This window comes from Sinohyriopsis cumingii, chromosome 15 (assembly GCF_028554795.1).
Source record: "Sinohyriopsis cumingii isolate HCF-2022 chromosome 15, ASM2855479v2, whole genome shotgun sequence".
In the NCBI taxonomy this organism is placed as follows: Eukaryota; Metazoa; Mollusca; class Bivalvia; order Unionida; family Unionidae; genus Sinohyriopsis; species Sinohyriopsis cumingii.
Genome location: NC_142975.1, coordinates 42,095,290 through 42,122,800, shown reverse-complemented (window position 1 = coordinate 42,122,800; position 27,511 = coordinate 42,095,290). Strand labels below are relative to the sequence as shown.

Sequence of the window (27,511 nt, the reverse complement as noted above, 5' to 3'; positions counted from 1 at the left end):
GTAGTTCCGGCTGCCGATAGAAGTCTCATTTTGGGAAGCATGCATTGTCAGTCTTTCAGCTCCTCATAGGGGTATTACTTTGAGGAGATCACAGATGCAGTCACTGCAGCTACTATTAGAAGTATTATTTTGGAAAGCCTGTACGCGCAGTCTTCCAGCTGCCCATAAAGTTATTACTTTGGGGAGTCTACACACGCAGTAATTCCATCTGCCTATACAGATGCCCACCCCTGGTCTCAATGGCTTCTGTGATTTCCAGCACTCGAGCTTCCTCTGCAAGAGTCATGTATTGAAAGATCGCCTGGGTCGAAGTCAACGACCAGATTTGACTTGAAATTTTTTATTTTTAAATATTCAAACCCGGTTTCTTACTGCGATCAAAAAAAGAGACACTGTCTGTAGAAAAACACCGCATATACAGAGCCCTTCATCAGCTTCCAAGATGCAGTCTTTATAAGAATGTGCAGGACAGTTCAGGAGAACCTTCGCAAGATGCAGGACTCCTGGTTCAGTAGTAAAGCAGACAAGATTCGGGCCTATACGGCCAGAAACGATTCAAACCACTTCTTCTACGCCCTGAAAGCTGTATTTGGTCCACAGTCCTCTGGGTCCTCTCCTGTCTTCGGTGATGATAGGAAAAATCTGCGGACTGAAAAGGCTATGATCCTGGAACGATCGGCCGAATACGTCAGTGATGTCCTGAACCATCCATCAGCCTCAAATGGAAACTAACGCTGAACTAGAAACTCGACCGATTGCGCAAGAGGTTAAGGAAGACATCAGTCAGTTGTCCTGTGGAAAAGCCCCAGGATCAGACGCCATACCTGCCAAGGTATTCAAGTTGGGTACCTGTACTGCTGAAAAAGCTCACAGCCCTCTTCCAACCGATATGGAATGAAGGAGTGATCTCACGGGAAAGACGCATACATACTCCACCTCTACAAGCGAAATAGCAACCCTCAGTGCTGTGACAACCACAAACGAATCTCCTCCTGTCAATCGCTGGCAAGACACATTTTGGTGTCCTACTCAACTACCTCATTCACCATCGTGAGCAGGGTCTTCGTCCAGAAAACCAGTTTGGTTTCCGTGCAGGCCGTGGGGCAGTCGACATGAAATTCGCTGCACGACAACTCCAGGAGAAATCACTGGACCAACCTTTTTTGGCCTGACCAGGGCGTTGGATAGTCAGCAGAGATGGACTTTGGAAGATCATGGTGAAATTCGGCTGCCTTAATAAGTCCATTACTGTCATTCTCTAGTTCCATGATGGCACGATGGCCCACGTAATGGATGATGGTGTACCCTCAGATGACTTCCCAGTGAAATATGGTGTCAAACGAGGCTGAGTTTTCTCATCGACACTCTTCAGGATGATGTTCATTGCCATGCTCACAGATACGTTCCAAAACAGTGTTGAGGGCATCCATGTCACATACCAGACTGGCGGTAGGTTGTTCAACCCCAGGCGACTGCAGGCAGTCACGAAGGTGCAAGAAATAGTTATTAGTAATTTTCTTTTTGCTGACGACTGCGTCCTCAATGCCAGCTCGGAAAAAGACATGCATACCAGCATGGACAGATTTGCTCGGGCACGCGAAAAATACGGTCCCACAATCAGCACCAAAAAGACTGTACCAACCGGTCCTGGGAAAATATATTGTGTATTGAGTATCACAGTGAATGGTCACGAAGTCCAGGCTGTCGACACTTTCACGTATCTCGGCAACAACCTCTCAAGACCTGTCAACATTAGCACTGAGGTCAACAGCAGAATTGCCAAAGTCAGCCCAGCTTTCAGGAGACTTCGTGGAAATGTGTGGGACGGAGAGGAAATATCAGCAAGTTGATGGTTTACCATGTTACAGTGCGTACCACCCTCCTGTAAAAGAAATTCCCGACAACTCAGTCAATTCCACATGAGCTATGCGGATAAGGTTCTCGCTAGGAACGGTATCCCATCTGTCATAACGTTGCTTCGGAGAGCCCAAGTTAGATGGGCAAGACATATCGTTCAAATGCCCGAGGAACGCATTCCAGAACAACTGTTCTATGGCGAACTCTGGGACGGAAAGCACACTTTTGGAGGGCAAATGAAGTGTTTCAAGTACACACTGAAGATGTCCTTTAAAAACCTATACATCAACAGTGCCTAATCGGAGACCCTTCCGCAAGACCGTCTCTCCTGGCTTAGCAAGATCACATCTGGCAGCCGCACAGCAGAATAGCAGAAAATTACGAAGGCGCAGAGAAAACATATCAAACTTAATGCCAGAGCTGGCAACACTTCTACTTTTACACAAACCCTTGTGTTCTCCACATGCGGGAGAGACTTGCGTGCCCAGATTGATCTCACTAGTCATCTCCGTACACAACGCTAAACAACACATAATTCAAGCTGTGGCCATGATTGAGACCGATGGACAAACATTTCTTATGCCAATATTGTAATTCCTATGTTGACATAATTCAATGACACCAGGGTACCAAGTATGATTTAGAAAATATTTACCGTTGGGTTTTCTTATTCGTATACTTTCTTAGATATATTTAGTTTTATTTTCAACGTCTGGTAACACAAAAAGGGCACATCAAATCACCAAAAGAGTAAAGTATGCTTCCGAATGACGAAGAGAGATAGATATAGAAAAATACTTCGTACAGACATATTGAGACTATAATTATCAGAACCAGTCAAAGGGAGATGTATCGGAACCAGTCGTAATAAATAAAATAAGATGAATTCTGCTGTCCAATGTAAAATCGAGAAAGAATATAGATATAGCAAGGACAGCTATTACAACCCATTGCAAGCAGGAAGGTCTGACAGTAACATTATATATATATATATATATATATATATATATATATATATATATATATATATATATATATATATATATATATATTCCTTGGCCGCATGTTTGAACATCGGCAAACTTAACTGCTAAAATGTTTTTCCTCAGACATATTTATCAATCACACTGTCGAAATTTCTGAATTGGATTGTATTATTACTACCATGGAGAACGTTTCTGCACTATATCGTGCTTCTGTCATCGTAAGTACCGAGACTAGTACAGGATTGTGCAACGATTCTTCATAACCTAGGGTCGAGGCTAATGGTTTACAAAACTGTCTTGTCGCGCCTGACAGATTATGGAACCATTCCGTCCCTACTACGCACTCTCACAGCAGAATTATATATCCATTCTATCAAAGGTATCACGGTACCAATTGTTTTTCCATATACTGCAGTGCTAAAGTTTTGTAAAATAAATATAATTTTTATTCGACCTCAGCATGCATATCACACGCTGTCATAGAGAACAATGCTAGATTGTCAATTTGACAAGGACAAAACCAGGTACTCCAGTGCATTTAAGAGAGATAACTCTACTGGAACTAGATAGGGGTAAGAGTTATCTAGTCACAACAGACAGCTTCAGCCATGTGTACCACATTTAAAAAAAAGTCATAAAAATACAGAATATGATCTAGATATGAATTAACATAATCTCACATGTTGCAAAGAGGCACAACTTTATTTTAAGCCTAACAGAAAGTACAATTCTTACATAATGCACCAATCTCAGCTAGTGTTGTTCTTTAATTCTGAATAAAACGTTCCTACACATTATGCTCCGCCCACCTGAACTTGCGTAATTGCTATAGCAATATACATACGTTTCTTGTTCTGGAGGTTGACGTTGACAAAATCTAGTACGAAAATAAGGGAAAAGGTGCCAAATACAGAAATGTTCTTAGATTGCATATGGAAATGTCTCTCAAAGTAAAGGATCCACGTTACCTTCAAAATCCGATAACATGATTCTCGGGCCCAAAAGATGAGTTTTCATCTGGAAATTACGATGCATTGACGGAAATTATTGCTCACATTTACCTGCCTTTAACACACTTCCCCCACCTTATATCTGAAAAGTACCGCATATATTTTCCTCATTGTTCACACCCATGATATGTTCATGGTTCTTAAAACGCCCCAATGAACGATTCCTTTCCCAAAAAGTAATCAAAATCACCGCTATATGTATAGGCCTACAGAAGTGGCTTTAGAAACAACACATCTATCTATCGCACCTCCTTAATTACTGTGCGTGTTTGAGGAATACATCTGTCTCACTAATTAATGAGTGTGCATGTTTATAGATGACACCTGTCCCACCTCATTAATTAGTGTGTATGTTGGGAAGTACATCTCTCGCGTCTCATTAATTAATGTGTTTATGTAGGAATACAACTGTCATACTTCATTAATTAGAGTTTATGTTGGGGAGTACATCTCCGCACCTCATTAATTAGTGTGTATGTTAGGGGAGTACATCTGCCTCACTGAATTAGTGTGTGCGTTGCAGAGCAAAATATGCAAGCGTTTTCGTCTCCCAATGCCAACTATCACTTATCCTCCTACCCCGAGAAAAAAAAATCACTTCCGTCTAATTATGGCATATTATAGACTGCCACCCTAGGCGTCCTCCAAGTCTGCCTACATGGTCGGACAGCCCCACCTGTTGGTAAGCACACCTGTCTCACCTCAAAAATTAGTGTGCATGTTTGGGGATTATACTCATTTAAACTAGACCATATCAAAGTATAATATCAGACTACACAAGTTAAAGTACGTTATCAAGTTATTATAGTTGCAGTGTGTTATGAAACTAGACTAGTTAAGTCAGGGGTCGGAAAAAATTGAAACCTACGGCACGCGTGCCACAAGATGGAACGTCACGAGGTTTTGTGTGGCATATGAAGGGAAGCCAAAAATCTTGATTTAAGCGTTATTTTCTTACAAATGTCACGCGCTCGTTCATTTTGTAATTAATCTGGAAAAAAGTGGCACGCTGTGTAGAATAGGTAGCCGACCCCTGAGGTAAGGTATGTTTTCACGCTAGACCAGACCAGTCAAAGTACGTTATCAAACGTCACGTTATAAGTAAGGAACAATAGCCAGATTGCAACATGTATATGCTAGACCCTGAGGCTAATTAGTCGCTTCAGAAATGTTGTGAGTGTACGACGACATCAAAAAGACGGAGAGAAGCCAGTTGTATATAACATGGTCATAGGAACTTGTTCCTGGCGCTTTATTCTGCCGAGTGAGATTCACAGGTAAGTGGCAGGAATTGCCGCTGTTGACTCAAAAGAACATCAAGTGAGGGTCGTAAATCCACCCTTGACAGACTGCCTGGGAGGGGGCAATGTCTGCTAATTATGTAGACCACGGGTGAATTGACATCCACTAGGAATTGAGCAAGACGTGGCCACCATTGGAATCGCAAGTTTAAATCTATTGTCTTGAAACTAAACGTCAGTAGTCGCTAAACCATCTTGCGGGAATTACACAAGGAAGTTCTAAGTTACTCCGACGTCATTTGAAATTGGCGGGAAACATTATTATTCTGGGAATTACAAAGGAGCTTCGGAAATGAAGCTTTTAGGGACCGGAGCAACTGTAGGAGACAGAGAAGGAAAATACCCTGGTACAGTTGGTCCCGAATCTCTGGGAGACAAGAAAAGGAGAGAACGGAAGTGGAGGAAGTGAAGGGTGAAAGACGTGGTTGTTGGATTGAAGGCGTACTGGGTACCAGTCAAGAAATACTACAGATCATGGGATGAGTAGAAACACAGGACAGGAGGAAAATCTATCATACTAAGCCAGATGATGAAATAGGCCGTCACTTGGTCGAGTGAAAGACGAGTGATAGGGTTTTGGATATTGAATTTCAATTGAGGGACAATTATCTGTAATTGAATGTCATTAAATTAGTTGTTTATTTGAATTTCACCTTTTTTGTATTCAGTAGATTAACTGTCGGCATCGCTGACTGGGGGCTCGGAGCTTTGCATCTCTATCACTACTTCAATTTCTAACAAAAACGAGCCAGGGTGAGTCTTCTGTAATAATTAAAGATACTACTGGGAGCACCACACCCCAACCTAAGGTAGTCAACGACGAGAGCCCCTTTACATCAAACTAGACAAATGAAGGTACGTTATCAAACGAGACAAGTTAAAGTATGTTATCAAACTAGAACAGTTAATGTATGTTATCAACTAGACAAATGAAGGTACCTTATCAAACGAGACAAGTTAAAGTATGTTATCAAACTAGAACAGTTAAAGTATGTTATCAAACAAGACTAGAGACGTTAAAGTATGTTATCAAACTAGACAGATACGATGAGAATTTTAGGCGAGGTCAACCTAAAGGTGTGATGCATTACAAACCGGATTGAATGTATCGCTGTTATGTCACAATGAAAGCAGCGTGTGTTGACAACAAATTCGGAATAACCGGTTATCACTTACGATAGGTCCGACTAAGTAGCTTACTAACTGAGGGTGGGGGTGGGGTAGGTGGGGGTGGATTGGTCGGTTGCTCCGGGCGCCAAAGGTCTTGAGGCGCCAAAACCATTTTGGGCCTTCATCGTCGCCCCGAGCGCCGTTTACACTTAGTGCGCCACTGGTCCGACGGCCTCTTTTCTTGATCCAGTTTAGTACCTGGCTACCAACAATCAGGATTGAATAAAAGTTCGTAAATCTTTTTTTAGTGTTAAATTTTAGAACAACAATTAATATTTAATTTAAATAAATGTACATATATGATAACATTGACCTAAGCTTTAGACCAGACCAGGTAAAGTACATTCTCAAACTAGACATGTTAAAATAACTTCTTGAAACTAGACACGGTAAAATATCTTACCACTAGAACTAGACACGGTAAAATATCTTGTCACTAGAACTAGACACGGTAAAATATCTTATTACTAGAACTAGACACGTTAAAATATATTGTCACTAGAACTAGACACGTTATTTTTTATCTTGTCAATAAAACTAGACACGTTAAAATATATTATCACTAGAACTAGACACGTTAAAATATCTTATTACTAGAACTAGACCCGTTAAAATATCTTATTACTAGAACTAGACCCGTTAAAATATCTTATCACTAGAACTAGACACGTTAACATATCTTGTCACTACAACTAGACACGTTATTTTTTATCTTATCACTAGAACTAGACACGTTATTTTTTATCTTGTCACTAGAACTATACACGTTAAAATATCTTATCATTAGAACTAGACACGTTAATTTTTTATCTTGTCACTAGAACTAGACACGTTATTTTTTATATCTTGTCACTAGAACTAGACACGTTATTATTTTTTACCTTGTCACTAGAACTAGACACGTTATTTTTTTTTTATCTTGTCATTAGAACTAGACACGGTAAAATATCTTATCTAGATTAAACAAACAGAACATGTACAAAGCTTTATTTTCCCTGGAAAAATAGAGGACGAGATCAATGTTGATTTTAATTTCATGTCCAGAGATTTGAAAATCAGAATTGTCTTATTTTTACATATTTTTTCTTCTTCTTTTTCAAAAAGTACCTTTAAAATGCTCCAAACAAAAGGAGTTTGATTAAAAAGAGAAAATGGGCGATGAATTTGCATATTAATTAATCATTTAATTACCGCTTGTTCATCTCGTACTTATTTATTTATTTATTTCTACAAACGTGCCCTTATTTTCCTGACGCTTGTTTCAATCAACCATGCTAAAAATTTCCGTTCAGTCACTTACAGATGTTTGAAATTCACAACTTCTTATTTTATAGTCTCTTTTGTTTGTTGTTTAAGAGTGTTTTAAAGTGTTCATAATTAAAGGAATGCACCTAAAGTGATAACATGAATGCGGAATTTGCATGCGATGTTAAGGATAATGACATGCATGACACGTTTAATTACAGTTTGTTCATTTTTTTATTTTTTTTAAATTTTTTTATTTTTTATTTTTATCTTTCTACACTTGTTCTAAAATTTACTTCAAGCATTCATACTTGTCGATTTCCGCTCATTCTGTAAAATTCCATGGGAAATGTCTGGCTAATTTTGGAATCGTCCAAAGTAACGAGGATTTCTAAAAAATCTCGAGGAGGGCGTAAATGAAATACGCGTTAGATGTTGATCACCATGCATCCTATACGATGCTTTTTTCAAGGCAAAAATGGTTGTTGTTTTTCTTTATCATGACAAGTGTTAAGGCGCTTAACATTAAATATGTCTCTTTATATTAACATATTAAAGAAAACGAACGCTGAGCAATGGACAGAAACCCTTTGTTACACTGTGGTACAGCTCATCGTCTGTGCTATCAAATTTCATACAGACTCAGTACTTGAGGGGCGCTCGAGGGAGGACGTTTCGACGGACACATTAAATTAATGTACATATTTTAACTTTTTGTCATCCGTAAGATATATTCGTCTCGTACACACTCGTTGAACCATTATGTAACATTAAATTACAGTAACTGCATACGGAGGTGAAATGTAATGGAAGTTTTTTTTATTTTTACAAAAAAAAGAAAAGATTTTTCCATCAATTTACCCTTTGCACTCCCCATCCATCTCAAGAGCATTACACATCTGAAGTGAATCAATGTAAATGCTGATGTTTGGTTGTAAGAGATACCTACACAGTAGCCGTCACTTTCCATAGTACAAAACATGACTATTAAGCTGTATATTACATCCATAACAACAAGCAGAGAGGTAAGTTGGCTTTTAATAATGTATAATTTGGAATAAGGACATACATTTTTTTTCATAAAACATGCTTATCTATGCAAAAAATCCTCAGGACTTCCTGCTTGTAAATCTGAATGACAGTTTTAGCACCAATATAAGTATATAAGAAAACGGCATGCCGACTGCCAATAACATATTATGTTATTACTGTGATAGAATAAAGAACGGTAATTTTGTTTGTAACGGCTAGCGAATGAAAATCGATAGATGTTAGGAAACTAAGCGTTCCGTTAGAGCCTAGACCCATGACTCATCGCTCCATTTCCTTTTTCCTTTGAATACAAAATTATGAACTGTAAGGCTTTAAACCAGAGCGTCTTTTTAAAGTGGAAAGTGAGGTATTAATTGCAGATTGGTTCATATGTCTGTCTGTCTGTCTGTCTGTATGCATGTATGTATGTATGTATGTGCGCACACACGAGTGTTTATGTCATGTACGCATGACTTTATACATCGATGGATGTTTGCATGTGTATGTGTATGCGAGCATGTAGATTGGTGGATGGAATGATGGTATGTATGATTGTCCGTATGTATGTATGTATGTATGAATGAGGCTTGAATGGTACGTCAGCATAACACTGACGATATAATTCCAGTTAAATGCTTAGTTCTAAAAACACAACTAAAAAGAATTTCTAAAAATAAATGAACAAATCTTGGAAGACAAATCCTACCAAATAATATAGTGAAGTTCTACAAAATAAAAGACAATAAGTCACTATGAAACAAGGTGTGATAACTCAATATAAAAAAATTAAACGTATAAAATCCCTCACAAAAAACAATATTTTCCCTGATCCGGCTATGTGGTCATAAACACATCATCACAGTAGAATGATGGATACATAGATGAATAAGCATCCATATATAGTTTGATAAAGAGATCTCTCCATTCTTGTTCACGATAAAGTGTCACGTTCATGTACTTTGTATTCCGAATGTACAATATGTATGCAAGGGTTTCTCATGGAACAAACTGCAGTTGCAAATTGTTGTTTGTTTGCAGTCACTCTTGGACCATATTGAAGTCAAACGACTGCTTTAACTTACTAAATGCGCACTGCACATTACTTAATTAGTCTTACTAAACGCTCACTGGGCATTACTTAATTAATCTGGTCGAAACACTTTTAGGAAGTTGCGTACTGGCACAAAGGGGTCCGTAAATAGTGTAGCTAAAACGTCTCCTTGTCAAATGCTTCAATGAAGTACCAAGTATGCGCTATTAACGAATAAATGTTGACAGTTTATTTTACCGATCTAATACATGTTTGAAATGTTGAGCATAATGTGTCCAAGTGTATCAAAATAGCTACCATACAAGTACCTATTGACCTACGGCATATTCATTTTCAGTAAATATAACACAAGTATTGAGCCTTCATTATAATTGTTTCATTGAAAGTTGTACTTACGTTTGGTGTCATTTGCACGTGTAAAGAATACTTCTGGCCAAGAAGAATTTGAAGTCTATGAAACTAAACATTACCATTTAAGTTACTGTAGATCAGAGTGGGCTACATTCCAAATGCGGCTATATTCTTGCCCAGACACCGTTTCATTGCATACACGTAAATACATTTAAATTTAGTTTCAGAGAAGGTGCTGTGTATTGTTTATCTGAATGAAAAACATTGATAGGAAATTAACTTTCCTGTAAGTCAAGTTTACAATAACGCCAGTGACAGTGTGCAGAATAGTTAAGTTGGTCTGTTCTAAACACTGGTCATTTCGATATGCCCAAAATAAATTGAGGCTTCATACGCAATATTAAAGTTACTGGAATATATAAAACTTACATGGATACATTCTAATGGGTTTTCAGCTTGTGACTTGCCATGTATATGACTGTGACATCGTCTTAATGCGTGCAAAACTAAATTATGAAATGTTACAATCTTGTAAGACACATACGAATTGTAATCCACTAGCCATTATTATCTCATAAACAAGTATCCATCGGGTGTTCATAACTTTGCTTTAGTATCTTCAAATGTTTCGCCAAATATAGCGTAAAAGTAGGCCGTTGTAAGAGAACAAGGAAGAAAGTTATATATCCTGACTGTCCGGGTGTCCCATACCAACTGGATATATTCGGACTACACCGGCTTTTCAAGTGATACAAAAGTATGCTTCGATGGATGTCAGAATTGTCTTTTGCAGACGAATCATACATTTTGCTCGCTAGAAAGGTCGTCTCAAAAGTAGTGCCGTTGATTTGAACCACCTGAGCTATTTCTACAATTGGATTGAGTGAATAAAAGTAAACAATAGTTCGATTTATTCGCGTCGTACACAATCATTGTTTCTTAAATATCCGGTGTGGTTCGAATGACATTTAGCATACGTTCGAGGATTGATCGTTAGGGTTAACCTCGAAGGTGGTATGTACTGGAAGTTTAACAGCATATCCTGTGCTCTTTCCCGGTTGCGTGCCTCGCACCTCCGTTGCCCCGATGATAATAAACGGGATGGCCATTATTACGCAGTGAGTACAGTATTTTGTTTGGAAAATCGTTGTGAACATGGTAGGTTGTTAGGCGTTTTGGATGTAAAGTGTAGCCATCTGTGTACCGAAACAAACTCCAAAAGACAGAAAAGAAAGAGTATATATAAATGATTTTGAAACATACCTCGTAATAAACAGAAGTTTCATTTCTATACAGTCTGAAGAAATACAAATGGCGGTCACGTAACAGTTGTTTGCACTAGAATCTTAACCCTGGGAACCAGTCTCTGAACATTTTGTATAAAACCGGCAAGTGTGCAATAAGTGATGCAACCAGAACAAAATTCTGGCGGTTTTGGCTCGCCCTGAGTGAACACGGGAACTTTAGAACACATGAGACTCAAAGCTAATTAATGGAGATAAGGCAGCCCACGAACAGAACAGAAAACATAAGAAAAAAACTTTTTATTAATGAAGATAAATCTCAGGCTACACACAGCACAGGTACCATATAAGAATACCACAGTTGCTACGAATTAATAAAGTGACATACAAACTTATGGTGATGCACATGACATCACTGATCCACATTTACAAATAACAGCATGATTATAAAACATTGGGAGAAAATGTGTGAATATTTAAATACGGTAACAAGTTTAAGTATAATACGAGAACTATCTTGCTTGTACCGCATTAAAACATTATAGTATATCAATCGGAAGTACGAGACATTTCAAATACAACAAATGGCATATATATATATATATATATATATATATATATATATATATATATATATATATATATATGGTATTTCATTCATTATTATAATAACAAATTCAGCACGTTTTTATGGAATTTTGCAAGTATTGGTGGCATATAAGTGTTGTAATTTTGCATCACAGAGTTTGCGATCATTGAATGGTTTTAGAAAGTTATTTCTTTATTTGTGAAATTTTGGACAATTGAACAAATAATGAAATTAGCTCACGATATTAACTTTTGTCACAATGATTGCATGTTCTCTCCTCAAAAGTGTTCTTGTACATTATTAGCTATATCATACTAAGGAAACTAAGGCAAAGTGCCTCTCCCAAGGACACACCGAGGCAGCTTACCTAGGAGGGTATCGAGCCCGATACCAAAGAGTAGGCATATTTCGCTGGTTTAAATCTATGGACCATTTGAAGGAAATGATTAGACAATGATCCAAAGAAGTCCAACGTGAGAACACATGCTGCTGAAATGAAAAAATGATGCGTAAAACCCACAAAAATAATTTCCGTACAATGAAATTTAGCATCGTATCGTATATTAACCATGTTAATATTGTATTTTTTCTTTGCTGTTTGCTGAAACATACTAAATATAGTGTGAAGTTTAACCTTTAATAAATTTATGCCCACCAAAGATATGGCTTAATAAATTATAGGCCATACAGGATACAATTATGGGTAGTACTAGATGGTGATTTCAATGTAAGAAAATAGTTTTCATTAAACATTTACATGTAGTTATGTCTGACAATATTTTTTCTACATTATCTATTGTAATGTCAGACGTTGAAAGGAAGTTGAAAAATAATATTTGATGACAGAAAAAAATCAAAATATTTATCAAGGTCGTTTTGAAAATAAAGATACTGTCAGAAACAAACAAGAGATGACCAGGATCATAAATGTCCTATGCTTACGACCAGCATAGCACAATAAGATATACCCGGTTGGTTGAATTTACCCCTACACCGTTTGAACATGATGTTTACGCAGTCTTACTCACATGGTTATAAGAAAATATTTAAGTTCATTTTCATGTATGTTTTTTTATATAATTATTTAACATAAATGTGGATACATTAAGGTTGTAAATGAAAGAAAAATCATATTTACCCTCTGTTCGGTAATTGATTCTGCGGGCGCTTGGGAACATACCGTACAAAAGTCTGCCTCGCATGGATAGCATACAGCTATTCTATGAAGTTAGCTTGATTCATAAATTATTTTAAAACTGCTATTTTTCTTGCTGCTCGCTCAACCATAATATAAATGAATTCTTTGCCTATCGTAAATTATGGCATATTTAAAGCATTTGCTATGTTATGTTCAGCAGTTTGTAATATAATAATGGTTACTATCGGGGGTGTTTTAGGGTAAAAAATACCATTCCTTTAACATTTAAAAATGTCTGACGAATCCCTTTATTCCATTGTGATATCAACAATTAAAGGAAATCAGAAAAAATAATATTTGATAGTAAAGTACAACCAGGGCTGGCCCAGCCATATATGCGTACTAGGAGATTGCTTTAGGCGCAAGGTTATATTGGGCGCCAAATTTGAGGAGAAATGTTTAAAGCTATTAACGTCTATCTAATAAAAACTGTTTTCGTTAATATTTGTACACTCGGAATACTACAATGGAAAGGTATATGAGACTCATTTTGCAATGATTTACATCGTAAATGATAGGAAAATCTATTAATTGTTAAGTCAAATGTCAGGATCGCCGAGACTGAACAATAAATGCGTGAAAAGCATCGTCTGAACGTTTTAGATGGATTGCAGTCGGAGTACTGAGGACGTTTGTAGATTTTGGAATCTAACAATCAAATATCAAGGTTGCTGTGACTGAAAGAAGACAAATGATTTTCGTATAACAACTCTAGTTTTAGTACCAAATCAACCATTTTGTGGAGGGCTTGCACATCAGGTATGGTAGATGTATCTTAACTTTAGGGTCAGTATGTCAAAGAACAAAGTTAATGTGGTTCAGAGAAAGTGGGTTTTGCACAATAACCCCTGTTCAGCAGTCACTTCCAAATTTTATGAATAGCTTGCATTTAAGTCGGAAAAGCAGCCAATATATCGGAGATCACGGTCATTGTAGGACTAATAGGAAAATTATGGTTTCTGCACAGTAACTTCAGTGTAGGATCATGTTCATTGTCAAAACTCACTGGTTATTGTGACCCGTTGGTCAGTCATGAGTTGACCTGGTTTTATCCGCTTATTTGTATAACAGGCTGTGGTTTTGGAAATCGTTTGTCCGGCTCGCGCCCTGGAGGAACTTGTGCATACCTGCTCTTGAGTAAACATACTGTCTTAATTATACAGGACTGTTAAGCTCCGGGTAACTAGTATACTGGATTAGTCGATAGTACCACATGCATTTGACTGCCGGTTTATTTTCAAATATGGATCTTGACTACCTTTTTATAATCATTGCTTCTACTATGACTTTTCTAGGTCACAACCTATAGTTCCCTGGATTTGTGCCCACAACCCACAAGCTTTATTCATCCCTTGGATTATTACCATTAATAATTTACAAAAGTGAAGTGGCCCATGCAAACAGCTAGTCATTCCGTAACGCAGATCAGTATTCGGGAAAAATCGCTATTGCCACTATCACGATAGACGTTTTACTCGACTTTTATTGTCTTTAAACCCGCTATGTGGTTTCTTATTTGGGCTAGAGTTTTCGGTGATTTTCCATTTCCATCAACTCTATCTCGATATAGTCCCGACGATAATTCTGACTGATACACCTACGATAGTTGTTTGGTTGTCACTCCAGCCTCGCTAAGACAACAGTTGTTGCTGTGGCAAGTCCACAAGTACCATCTAGTACCAAACACGCTTGTCTCGCGTGTCTGTATTTTAGAAGCAGTGCAGTTCTCTTGGTGATTTCATCTTGCAGCTGTTGTTCCGCTTAGATTATTATTTTACGTCGGTAATATTGAAGGTCCAAGAAATTGTGTTGCAAATAAGGGAAGAAAAGTACCACAATGACAGGCCGGTAATGTGTTGCAAGTTAAACAAAAGTCTATAGTTATGCTAATGCAAATTTATTTATTTATTCAGGACGATACTTAGTATATTGATTTTGGACATATATTTCTGACATTGTACATTAGTAACTCGAGCGCTGAGAAATACAATAACATCCACATACATTACTTGACTCGCTTTCACAGTCGTATTATTTAGTGTAGCGCTTGTTCCTTTGCTTCTTCCCAGCGAAATTCTTACTTGTTATGTTTAACTTCAAGTTTCAGCTGGTCTTGGATGACAGTTCCCATTGCTGATTTCAGACAGATTGCTGTTTGTTTCTGTTTCTTTGTGCATTTTTTTCTCCATAGAGTCAACCTCTGTAGCTCAATTGTCTATCCACCAACCCAAGCCCTATATCGGCTGACTCAGTGTCACCTTGGGCAAAGTAATTAGTTCTGCATCTATTACCAATAATTGTCAAAAGTGCCGTTAAAAATAACTTCTTCGGTGGTAATCACTGCAGAGATAAATGGGGGCTTAAGGGGGTTAAATATTATAAGTAGCAATCTAATGATAACATATACCTGTTGCAGAGCCTCTTTGATCAAAATTTAATCCTGATAAAAATATGGTTTGCAGAAGTTTGACCTCCAACTTAATTTTCTAAATTCTGTCCCAAAAAATGTTCCAGGAATGGTAACTTCCTTTAAAAATGCATTGCTTTTCAGGAAGGAGAATATTTTGTTTAAGTCATTTTGAAAACTTGGCACAGAGTCGATCACGACATTTTATGTTCTAAAACAAGTTACATGACTTTGAATACAGTCAGTCATGACATTTACTATACAAAAACAATTTACAGGACTTTGAACACAACGAGTCATGACATTTACTATTCGAAAACAAGTTACAGGACTTTTAACACAGTGAGTCATGACATTTACTATTCTAAAACAAGTTACAGGACTTTTAACACAGTGACATGTACTATTCCAATAATTCTAAAACAAATTACAGGAATTTGAACACAGTCAATCATGACATTTACTATTCTAAAACAAGTTACAGGACTTTGAACACAGTGACATGTACATTCAGATAATTTTAAAACAAATTACAAGAATTTGAACACAGTCAGTCATGACATTTACTATACAGAAACAAGTTACAGGGCTTTGAACACAGTCAATCATGACATTTACTACCCTAAAACAAGTTACAGGACTTTGAACACAGTCAATCATGACATTTGCTATTCTAAAACAAGCTGCAGGACTATGAAAACAGTCAATCATGGCATTTACTATTCTAAAACAAGTAACATGACTTTGAACACAGCCATGACATTTGCTATTCTAAAACAAGTTGCAGGACTTTGAATACAATGAATCATGACATTTACTATCCTAAAACAATTTACAGGAGATTGAACACAGTCATGACATTTACTATTCTAAAACAAGTTACATGACTTTGAACACAGTCAAGCATGGTATTTACTATCCTAAAAGAAGTTACAGGACTTTGAATGCAGTAAATCATGGCATTTACTAATCTAAAACAAGTTACAGGACTTTGAACACAGTCAGTCATGACATTTAATATTTTAAACAAATTACAGGACTTTGAACACAGTCAAGCATGGTATTTACTATCCTAAAAGAAGTTACAGGACTTTGAATACAGCCAATCATGGCATTTACTAATCTAAAACAAGTTACAGGACTTTGAACACAGTCAATCATGGTATACACTATCCTAAAAGAAGTTACAGGCCTTTGAACACAGTCAGTCATGGTATTTGCTAATCTAAAACAAGTTACAGGACTTTGAAGACAGTCATGACATTTGATATTCTAAAACAAGTTACATGACTTTGAACAGAGCCAATCATGGCATTTACTATTCCAAAACATGTTACAGGACTTTGATCACAGTCATGACATTTACTATTCTAAAACAAGTTACAGGACTTAGAACAAACCCTTCATGTCATTTACTATTCTAAAACAAGTTACATGACTTTGAACACAGTCAATCATGGTATACACTATCCTAAAAGAAGTTACAGGCCTTGAACACAGTTAATCATTGCATTTATTATCTAAAACAAGTTACAGGACTTTGAATACAATCATGACATTTGCTATTCTAAAACAAGTTACAGGAATTTGAACACAACCAATCATGGCATTTACTAATCCAAACCATGTTACAGGACTTTGATCACAGTCATGACATTTACTATTCTATAACAAGGAATTAGAACACAGTCAATCATGTCATTTACTATTCTAAAACATGTTACAGGACTTGGAACACAGTCGAGCATGGCATTTATTATTCTAAAACAGGTTGCATGACTTTGAACAAAGCCACTCATGACATTTACTATTCCAGAATAAGTTACAGGACGTTGAACACACTCAATCATGACATTTACTATTCTAAAACAAGTTTCTTGACTTTGAACACAGTCAATCATGGTATTTACTATTCCTAAACAAGTTACAGGTCTTTGAATACAGTCAATCATCACATTTTCTGTTCTAAAACAAGTTACAGGACCTTGAACAAAGTCAATCATGACATTTGCTATTCTAAAACAAGTAACAGGACTTTGAACACAGTCAATCATGGTATTTACTATTCCCAAACAAGTTACATGACTTTGAAAACAGTCAATCATGGCACTTACTATTTAAAACAAGTTACAGGACTTTCAGTGCAGTCATTCATGTCATTTACTATTTAAAACAAGTTACATGACTTTGAACAGAGTCGATCATAGCATTTACTATTGTAAAACAATTTACATGACTTTGAACACAGTCAGTCATGACATTTACTATTCTAAAACAAGTTACAGGACTTTGAACACAGTCATTCATGGCATTTACTATTTAAAAACAAGTTACAGGACTTTCAACGCAGTCATTCATAGCATTTACTATTTAAAACAAGTTACATGACTTTGAACACAGTCGATCATGGCATTTACTATTGTAAAACAAGTTACAGGACTTTGAACACAGTCATTCATGGCTTTTACTATTTAAAACAAGTTACATGACTTTCAACGCAGTCATTCATGGCATTTACTATTTAAAACAAGTTACAGGACTTTAAACACAGTCGATCATGGCATTTACCATTGTAAAACAAGTTACAGGACTTTGAACACAGTCACTCATGACATGTACTATGCTAAAACAAGGTACAGGACGTTGACCATTTACTATTTTTTTTATAGATTACATGACTAAACACAGTCATACACGACATTTGCTGTTCTCAAATAAAATTAAATTACGGGACTGAACATTCTGAATCATGACGTGCTTTTCTTAACAAGAAACGTTATGGTACTGAATATAGTGAATCCTGTCATGTGCTGTTCTAAAACAAATTAGATTACGCGATTGTTTAAATAGGAAGTCATGACATTTTCTAAAACAAGTAATACTACGGGACTGAATATAGTGAATCCTGTCATGTGCTGTTCTAAAACAAATTAGATAACGGGATTGTTTAAATAGACAGTCATGACATTTTCTAAAACAAGTTAGATTATTGGACTTTGACTATAGACAATCTTAACATTTGCTATTCTTAATCAAAATAGAATACAATATTTATGCACGTTTAAGGGCGTCTGGCATGGGCGTCACTCATATGCATGTGTAGGGAGTTATCTGCTGTTTAATGCATAAGGCAAGTTATTATTTGTTTATTGTAGAAATATGAGAGACTCAAGAAAGACAACGTCATTAAGCAGTTTTGAGTGTTGAATGGACTGCATGTCCCCATATATCATGTCCCCATATAGCATGTCCCCATATATCATGTCACCATATAGCATGTCCCCATATATCATGTCCCCATATATCATGTCACCATATAGCATGTCCCCATATATCATGTCCCCATATATCAAAACATAACGTACCCGATATAATTACAAAAAATACTCCCAATAACGTTAGTTCACTGCTTGACATTCCTCACGGTAACTTCTTGCGTGTCATTGCGATTTTTAATTGTTAAATTTACGTAATAATAATTCATGTGACGCGATTTAATACTAATACTGCATCAGTTAATACAGCATATTTTTCACCGTGTGCATTTAGAACATTGGTGTAACGAGTTGATCGGGAAAGGGAAACAACTCATTCTGTCCCTGGTATTTACTTGATAGACAAGATTGGCTCCCATATACCGTGTGAGGACTCTCTCTCTCTCTCTCTCTCTGGACTCTCTCTCTCTCTCTCTCTCTCTCTCTCTCTCTCATTTTATTATTCATAAACTGTCAAGACCGTTTAAATCCTAGCAGCGACTTAGTTTTGACTAAAGCCATTAAAATGAATTTCTGTTCATACCAATCTTGGTGTATAAATGATAAGAAAGTTTTAATTAATTTTTTTCTGTTGCAAAACTGTCGTCTGCTATTTGGCATGTTAGAATGATTGATACTTACTATAGTTGGGCCCCGAGTGGCCGAGTGGTCTAAAGCGCTCACCGTTACGGATCACTGCCATCTCACCTCTGTCTGCGTGGATTTGAGTCTCGGGTTCGGCCAATGTGGGTATGTGAGAAAGCTTGCCATTCATTGACCAGAAAAGCTTATAGATTGGTCAGTTGTCTGTTGTCCGTTCAGTCTCCGTTCGTCCGTTAGCACATGTTTAATATCGTTAGTCCTCTCCTAAACTACTTGGAACGTTGCCCTCTAACTTTACAAACACTTTCATCGCATGATAAAGTTGGCCTTCGATTAACATTGTGCTACTCTTAAGTCGGGCGGCCATGTGAAAACGGTGTTTTCGCTACTCCAGCGTGCATTGAAACAATCGGTTGCGTAGTTCATGGAACAAATATGTTATAAAACTCCAATAATTTGAGGAAGAAAGATCAGTGCTGACATTAATTTAAAAAAAATAACCGTTGTAATATAAAACGTTTCTAATTCAGTGTGTATAAGGATCCAAAGAGACGATTCCACGTGTAAGCAGATTTCCTGTTTAAGGACTAACTAAATTTAAACATGGCTGAACACATATACATCAACAAAGAAAAAGATATCAGACAAAACAGTGGTAAAAAGTTTTTGATTAAAACTAAAGAAAGACGCAAAGAACGAACAAACGAACGAAAGAAAAGTAAAGATCTATTCGGGGTAGTGATTATGGCAAGTATATGAAAGCTCCTTGGCTATTTCAAGACTTTATGGCGTGCAAGCAGGCAGACCAGTAATAAACAAATGTTATGTTATTTATAAGTTTATTATATATTTATTTATTGTGTTTATTTATCTTTTTATTTAGATTTTCAACCGTCAGACTCGGATCAAACAGGTTCTGGACGCCAAAGGAATACAGTACGAAGAGATAGATCTGAGTAAAGACCAGGACAAGAGGAACGAAATGCGAGAAAAGGCGGGAATTCCTGATCTGCTTCCTCCCGCACTTTTCAATGAGAACATATACTGCGGGGTGAGCTCATTCGATTTTCTATTCTGGTTCTCGCTTGCGCATCAGAACATAAATTCTGTTTAGCACGCTAGATGTCGGAAAATGTTTGCGCCTAGAGACCGCAAATATAAATAATTGGAAATTAATGAGTCAAACAGTATTGTTTGTTCAAGAAGCTCTCCATATTTTCCTGATCCCATAACGGCATTCTATTATCTAAGTAACATTACATTATCTAAATAACATAACATTGTCTAAATGGTCGTTGAAAATTATGATTGTTCCAAATTATTTATCAAAATAAAGGTTGATGAATGTAAATGTAACTGGTCTACTCTTTTAAAATCCCTTTAAAAAGTCCATCCCTTTTATTGGTCTTTCTATAAAACTAGTTAATTTTATATCAACGCCACAAATGTGGAAGGGGCATAGAAAGTTACCCTAGTCCATTCATGTGGGAATTTTTCAAGGTAAGGAGCAACGGTTTATTCCTGTTTTATCAAGACTGCAGTAGTACAGTATATCCATTCTTCTCTCCACCCCACCCCCCATTAGAAGAAGGAGTGCGCCCTTCTTAACAACTCATTATTTCATCGTGTATTTAGTAAAGGGTAGTTAAGTTCATTAAATCTAATAATTTGATTTTGAAACTGAAAATCAAATCCTTACGATTAAAAATATTCTTCTCAAGGATTTTGAGACATTCGAAGACGCAGTGGAAGACGGAACGCTGAAAAAATATTTAGGATTGGAATGAAGAAAAGGTATTTTTATCGTTTCTCTCTCTCTCTCTCTCTCTCTCTCTCTCTCTCTCTCTCTCTCTCGTTTGGCCAAACGGACCACCACTTTGTCTCAGATAAATGAATTTCCCAAAATGTCATTTAATCGAGTGGTTCCCATCATTTTTTATTTTTTGTTGCGAACCAAAATTGGCCATATTTCCATAGTAACATTGGCACATAGGGTAATGAGACAGCGGGTACACGGTAACATTGATATTTAGGGTAATGAGATAGCAGATAAAGAAGCCAAAGCCGCCCTGTAGCCTAACAGATCTAACAGGAAGATTCCATATACAGACTTTTATATTAATCTGCATCTTCTCGGTAAACTTCATAAACATTCCATGGGATATTACCCCAATCATTCCATGGGATATTATCCCAATCATTTTAGAATTGCATTCGGAACAAATATCGGAGATAATGTGGTAATGTGTCGCTCGTGTATAGGCCATACTTCCTGACCAATTTTCAGAGATGAGGTGGTAATGTGTCGGTTGTGTATAGGCCATACTTCCTGACCAATTTTCAGAGATGGGGTGGTAATGTGTCGGTTGTGTATAGGCCATACTTCCTGACCAATTTTCAGAGATGAGGTGGTAATGTGTCGGTTGTGTATAGGCCATACTTCCTGACCAATTTTCAGAGATGGGGTGGTAATATGTCGTTTGTGTATAGGCCATACTTCCTGACTAATTTATACCTCCTCAAATCTCAGAGATGAAGTAGTAATGTGAAGCTTGTATATAGGCCATACTTTCTAACCGATGCGTACCCACTTAAATCTTAGAGATGAAGTATTAATGTGACGCTTGTGTATATGCCATACCTCCTAACCGATGCATACCCACTGAAATCTTAGAGATGAGGTAGTAATGTGTCGCATGTGTTTAGGCCATACTTCTTGATCAATCTCTGAGATGAGGTACTAATGTGACGCTAGTGTGTAGGCCATACTTCCTGACCAATCTCTGAAATGAGGTAATAATGTTACGCTAATGTGTAAGCCATACTTCCTGACCAATCTCTGAGATGAGGTAGTAATGTGACGCATGTGTTTAGGCCATACTTCCTGACCAATCTCTGAGATGAGGTAGTAATGTGACGCATGTGTGTAGGCCATACTTCCTGACCAATCTCTGAGATGAGGTAATAATGTTACGCTAATGTGTAAGCCATACTTCCTGACCAATCTCTGAGATCAAGTAGTAATGTGACGCATGTGTTTAGGCCATACTTCCTGACCAATCTCTGAGATGAGGTAGTAATGTTACGCTAATGTGTAGGCCATACTTCCTGACCAATCTCTGAGATGAGGTAATAATGTGACGCTTGTGTGTTGGCCTTACCCATTGTAAGATGATTCTTGAGCAGAAAGCACACGTTGCCAAGACCCACCAACTGTGAAAAACATTCGTGTCGAATGTATTAACCTCAACCGTGTGCGATAATGTTGTTAAAGTTTCGAAATATCAATCTCTGTACAACTAGATAAAATATTGGAATTTCTAAAAGAATCTTTAAGAGAAACACCCAATATTTTAAGGACTTAAGCCTTTTCCGCTTGCAGAAATACCAGATAAGTTAGTAGTAGGATAATTGTCAATTCCGGCACAGCTTGTATTTTGTGTGCTTGTTATGATGTTCGATTGGGTTTGAATGAAAATGGTGCAGATCTGACATCCAATATGTCCGTCACATCAGCCATCTAGAAAATGTAAATTGAGTTATTATTAATCGCTACTACTCATGAATGAATGGTAGTATTAGCGTTAGGTTTTCACTAAAACACATCTTATGATGTCTAGTTGGTCCTAGATTAAAAAGGCGCCGATCTGAAGTCCAATTTGGCCGCCAAAGAAGCAATTTTGACAATCTTGTTATCTCTACTCCTTCTGAAAGGAAAGTCATATTGATTTGTATTTTTTTAAAAATAATTTTTTCCGCGTTGTCATCAGTTGTAAATGTTCAGACTTATTATCTATCTTGTTATTATCCACATGGTGAATAACTTTAACTTTGGAAATTTTTCCAATAAAGTATTCCCAAACAAAACGAAGTGTATTATAGTTTTTAAATTCAACATCATCCGCTCTAAGAGTAACTTTTCATTATAAAATCTGCTACGAAATATTTGTCCAATAATAGACTAATAGGGTGTGTTTTATATTCCTCTCTCTCTCTCTCTCTCTCTCTCTCTCTCTCTCTCTCTCTATATATATATATATATATATATAAAGTTACTTAAAAATTAAAATAAGGCTTAAAAGTGGAATGCATAATATATAACAATGGAAACAGAACAAGTAACTAATCAAATTGCAGTTATTTTTGTGACTATGTCATCAGAAACAAATATTCTTAGAATATAAAAAGAGAAGTTATAAACATGACATGTTAAATACCAATTGATGGTGGAGAAACGCCTGCAAAAGATAAATCTGAGTCAGATTATGAAGAGAAAAAAGACCCCATAATACATTCCGGATCAATGACAAAATCGCTTTCGTACAAAGAGTTCAAATGGAATGTTCCAGTAAAAAACATTGATGAAATACTAAATACTGATGATGATAATTATGCAGAATACATTTCCGAAGTTGGTATAAAATATCCAGAAAGAAAGTACATGATGGACATAGTGATGTTCAATTAGCACTGTAAGCCATTAAAGTCAGGTATAGTGGATTAGTACCGTAAGCCATTAAAGTCAAGTATAGTCGATTAGCACCGTAAGCCATTAAAGTCAAGTATAGTCGATTAGCACCGTAAGCCATTAAAGTCAAGTATGGTCGATTAGCACCTTTATCCATTAAAGTGAAGTATGGTCGATTAGCACCGTAAGCCATTAAAGTGAACTATGGTCGATTAGCACCGTAAGCCATTAAAGTCAAGTATGGTCGATTAGCACCGTAAGCCATTAAAGTCATGTATGGTTGATTAGCACCGTAAGCCATTAAAGTCAAATGTGGTCAGCTAGCACCGTAAGCCATTAAAGTCAAGTATGGTTGATTAGCACCGTAAGCCATTCAAGTCAAGTATGGTCGATTAGCACCGTAAGCCATTAAAGTCAAGTATGGTCGATTAGCACCGTAAGCCATTCAAGTCAAGTATGGTCAATTAGCACCGTAAGCCATTCAAGTCAAGTATGGTCGATTAGCACCGTAAGCCATTCAAGTCAAGTATGGTCGATTAGCACTGTCAGCCATTAAAGTCAAGTATGGTCAATTAGCACCGTAAGCCATTAAAGTCAAGTATGGTCGATTAGCACCGTAAGCCATTAAAGTCAAGTATGGTCGATTAGCACCGTAAGCCATTAAAGTCAAGTATAGTCAGTTAGCAGATTATCATGAGTTGTTTACGTTTAAAGGAAATTGGCGGAGTTAAAAAATGTGTACCTATTCTAATGAAAGTATAAAAACATGTCCTGCATCAAAGAGTACTGAAATAAGATGTTCTGCTGGTATTTAAACTCACAAGCATTCACAAAATAGTGACATTCAAACACAACCCCATGGATGAAGCTCTATAATAATAATACTAATAATAATAATAATAAGAAGAAGAAGTGATTAAAAAACCCAGCAAGATCATGACCATGAATCTAATTTATATAAATAATTGTTTATGAATTGAAGATGCAGGACATAGAGTATCTGTGCAATTATGCAAATCAGAAAAAAACAATAAGAAAAGCATTCAGAAAGCCAGTACTTTTAGCACAAAATTATTTAAGGAACGATTCGTTGACATGTATATTATAAAAACAAAAACTAATAATTAATATAAAAAGTAATACATAAAAACTAATATTTGCACTGAAAGTGCTATGCTTATCAGAACTATTATTGTATACTTTTCGGTTATAATAATTTAAAAATAAAATATGGTGAGAAAGTGAGATTATTGTATACCGACGCAGACATGTATATATTGGCAATATTTACAGATGATGTATATGAAGATGTACGTCTTTATGCTGACTATCCAGAACATCATTTTTTAAGGAGAACAAACAAGATCCATCTATGTGATACATTTAAAGATAGGACAAATAGCAAAACTACTAGCGAATTTATACGATTTAAAATATATTCAATACTACTACTACTACTACTAATAATAATAATAATAATGCAGAGCGTGTACACCTTATCTTAGTGTATTAAAATCACAAGACTTGTATACAAAATTTTATTTGATGGAAAATAATTAGCCAGCAGAGTGCATACAATGAGATCAAATAAAACATAAATTGGACGTTTGTAAGATAAATACAACTATTTTAAACACATTAGATGATAAAAGGTATAATATTGATGGCTTAAATTATTTTGGCGATTATAAAATTGCAACAGTAAAGATGTTAAGAGAACTTAAGCTCACTTTTTATCTTTTTAAATCAGTCTCTTTAAGCCTTCTATATTCAAAATAGAATTAATAAAATATAAACAGGTTTTCAAAACATATATCAAAACCATTTTGAAGAAATAATAAAAGTAAAAAAGTACCCAACATGGGAACAAACTAAAACAATTTAACCAAAACTTGTACAAACAAACCACCCAAATTATATTCTTGAAAATAAGCACACACACACACACACACACACACACACTGAACAACATGAACGACAAAACAAGCTGTGCCAAAATTGACATAAATACTATTACCAACGTGCTTTTAGCGCAAGTGAATCTTGGTTTCCTCACTTTAATTTCAGGTAACGTTCATCTCAGGGAGCGACAAAATCAACGTCAAAAGATGAAAGATGGCCAAGCTGTTCACAAGCATTCTTTTTTCTTATTACCTGCTGCCTGCATTCAAAAGAACAGACCTTTGATATCGTGGTCTATTTGTCTTGAGATTTATATGTATATATAAATGTGTGTGTGTGATATATATATAAGTCTGTGTGTGTGTGTTTGTGTGTGTGTGTGCGCGCGTGAGAGAGAGAGAGATTTCGCTGTGCAACTGCATGTATGCATTGTCCTGCCAAATTCTCGTAACTACATCGTTTGTAATTTATGTCTGTCATGTTATCTTTGTACCACGTGATATGATGTGCCAATAAAACAATTTTACTTTTTCACATAATCATTGCTTTTAGAAGTACGTAATAAATCTGCTCAACAGCACTGAATTAGTCATGTGTTTTTAATTTAATTCCATTGTCTGCAGTTTGACATCTAGCGACGTCGAGATTGTTAAGCCACATTATGACGGTGCGAGTCCAGTTGTGTCATTGTATTTCTAAAGCACAGTGATAATGACGGTGCGAGTCCAGGTGTGTCATTGTATTTCTAAAGCACAGTGATAATGACGGGGCAAGTCCAAATGTGTCATTGTATTAGTAAAGCACAGTGATAATGACGGGGCAAGTCCAAATGTGTCATTGTATTTCTAAAGCACAGTGATGATGACGGGGCAAGTCCAGATGTGTCATTGTATTAGTAAAGCAAGGTGATTATGACAGGGAAAGTTTAAATGTGTCATTGTATTGGTATATCAGAGTGATTAAACAGAACAGGTTTAAATGTGTCATTGTATAAGGTATAACGGTACCAATTGCGCAAGTCCAGGTGGGCGGAGCTTAAGGTGTATGGAACATTGTATTCAGAATTAAAGAACAAAACTAGCTGTGATTGGTGCATTATGTAAGACTTGTACTTTCTGTTTGGCTTAAAAAAAAGTTGAGCCTCTTGGCAACATGTGAGTTTGTGTTAATTTCTATCTAGATCATATTTTGTATTTTTTATGAGTTTTTTAAAATATGGTACACATGACTGAAAATGTGCTTGTTGTGACTAGATAACTCTTACCCCTGTCTAGTTCCAGTAGAGTTATCTCTCTTAAATGCAATGGAGTACCTGGTTATGTCATTGTCAAATTGACAATCTAGCATTGTTCTATATGACAGCGTGTGACATGCATGCCCAAGTAGGACAGAAAGTATATTTATTTCACAAAACATTAGCATTGAGGTATATGGAAAAACAATTGGTACCGTGATACCTAAAGGAAAGAATAGCCTCACAGTGTTTCCATAGAAACGCATACATGTGGGCGGCATTTATGAACTATACTAGTTTGATGTAGGAAAACAAATGTGTGCTGAACACTTTTGGTCAAATATTGAAAGTTCTTTAAGAATAAAATGTATAAAATCTTTAGAAAATAGCACAAGATGGCTTTGGATGGGGACTTTTGATAACTATAGCTATGATAGATATAGACTTGTGTTACCTGATGCCTTTATGTATGTGCTGTTACCTCCTAGATTGGAATGCATGCAACAAAATAAGTTATGTAAACATAATATAGTTGATTTTGGCCAAATATTGGCTATTGTACCTGCAAAAGATGAAAAATCATGTGTACAAAAACAACTATCTTATTCT

At 36.4% G+C, this 27,511-nt stretch overlaps 2 protein-coding genes across 2 annotated transcripts; both read left to right on the top strand.

The window, feature by feature from the left end:
• Positions 1 to 1,373: 1,373 nt before the first annotated feature.
• On the top strand, positions 1,374 to 1,850 carry LOC149781687 (uncharacterized). The gene has a single exon (XM_089935001.1). The coding sequence runs from the start codon at positions 1,374 to 1,376 to the stop codon at positions 1,848 to 1,850; it is 477 nt and encodes a 158-aa protein (XP_089791127.1).
• A 6,596-nt stretch (positions 1,851 to 8,446) lies between these two features.
• LOC149781686 (SH3 domain-binding glutamic acid-rich-like protein 3) lies at positions 8,447 to 26,248 on the top strand. Its single transcript, XM_089935774.1, has 4 exons — positions 8,447 to 8,594; positions 20,182 to 20,349; positions 21,020 to 21,092; positions 25,834 to 26,248. The coding sequence occupies exons 1-3, from the start codon at positions 8,550 to 8,552 to the stop codon at positions 21,083 to 21,085; spliced, it is 279 nt and encodes a 92-aa protein (XP_089791900.1). The 5' UTR covers positions 8,447 to 8,549; the 3' UTR covers positions 21,086 to 21,092; positions 25,834 to 26,248.
• The last annotated feature ends 1,263 nt before the right edge of the window (positions 26,249 to 27,511 follow it).

What these genes read in the sequence shown, in the direction of transcription:
- LOC149781687 (XM_089935001.1), top strand. Translation starts at nt 1,374, where the DNA reads ATGATGTTCATTGCCATGCTCACAGATACGTTCCAAAACAGTGTTGAG.
- LOC149781686 (XM_089935774.1), top strand. Translation starts at nt 8,550, where the DNA reads ATGACTATTAAGCTGTATATTACATCCATAACAACAAGCAGAGAG. An exon ending in CCATAACAACAAGCAGAGAG is followed by an intron (nt 8,595 to 20,181) that starts GTAAGTTGGCTT and finishes CTTTTTATTTAG; the next exon opens with ATTTTCAACCGTCAGACTCG. An exon ending in ATGAGAACATATACTGCGGG is followed by an intron (nt 20,350 to 21,019) that starts GTGAGCTCATTC and finishes ATTCTTCTCAAG; the next exon opens with GATTTTGAGACATTCGAAGA.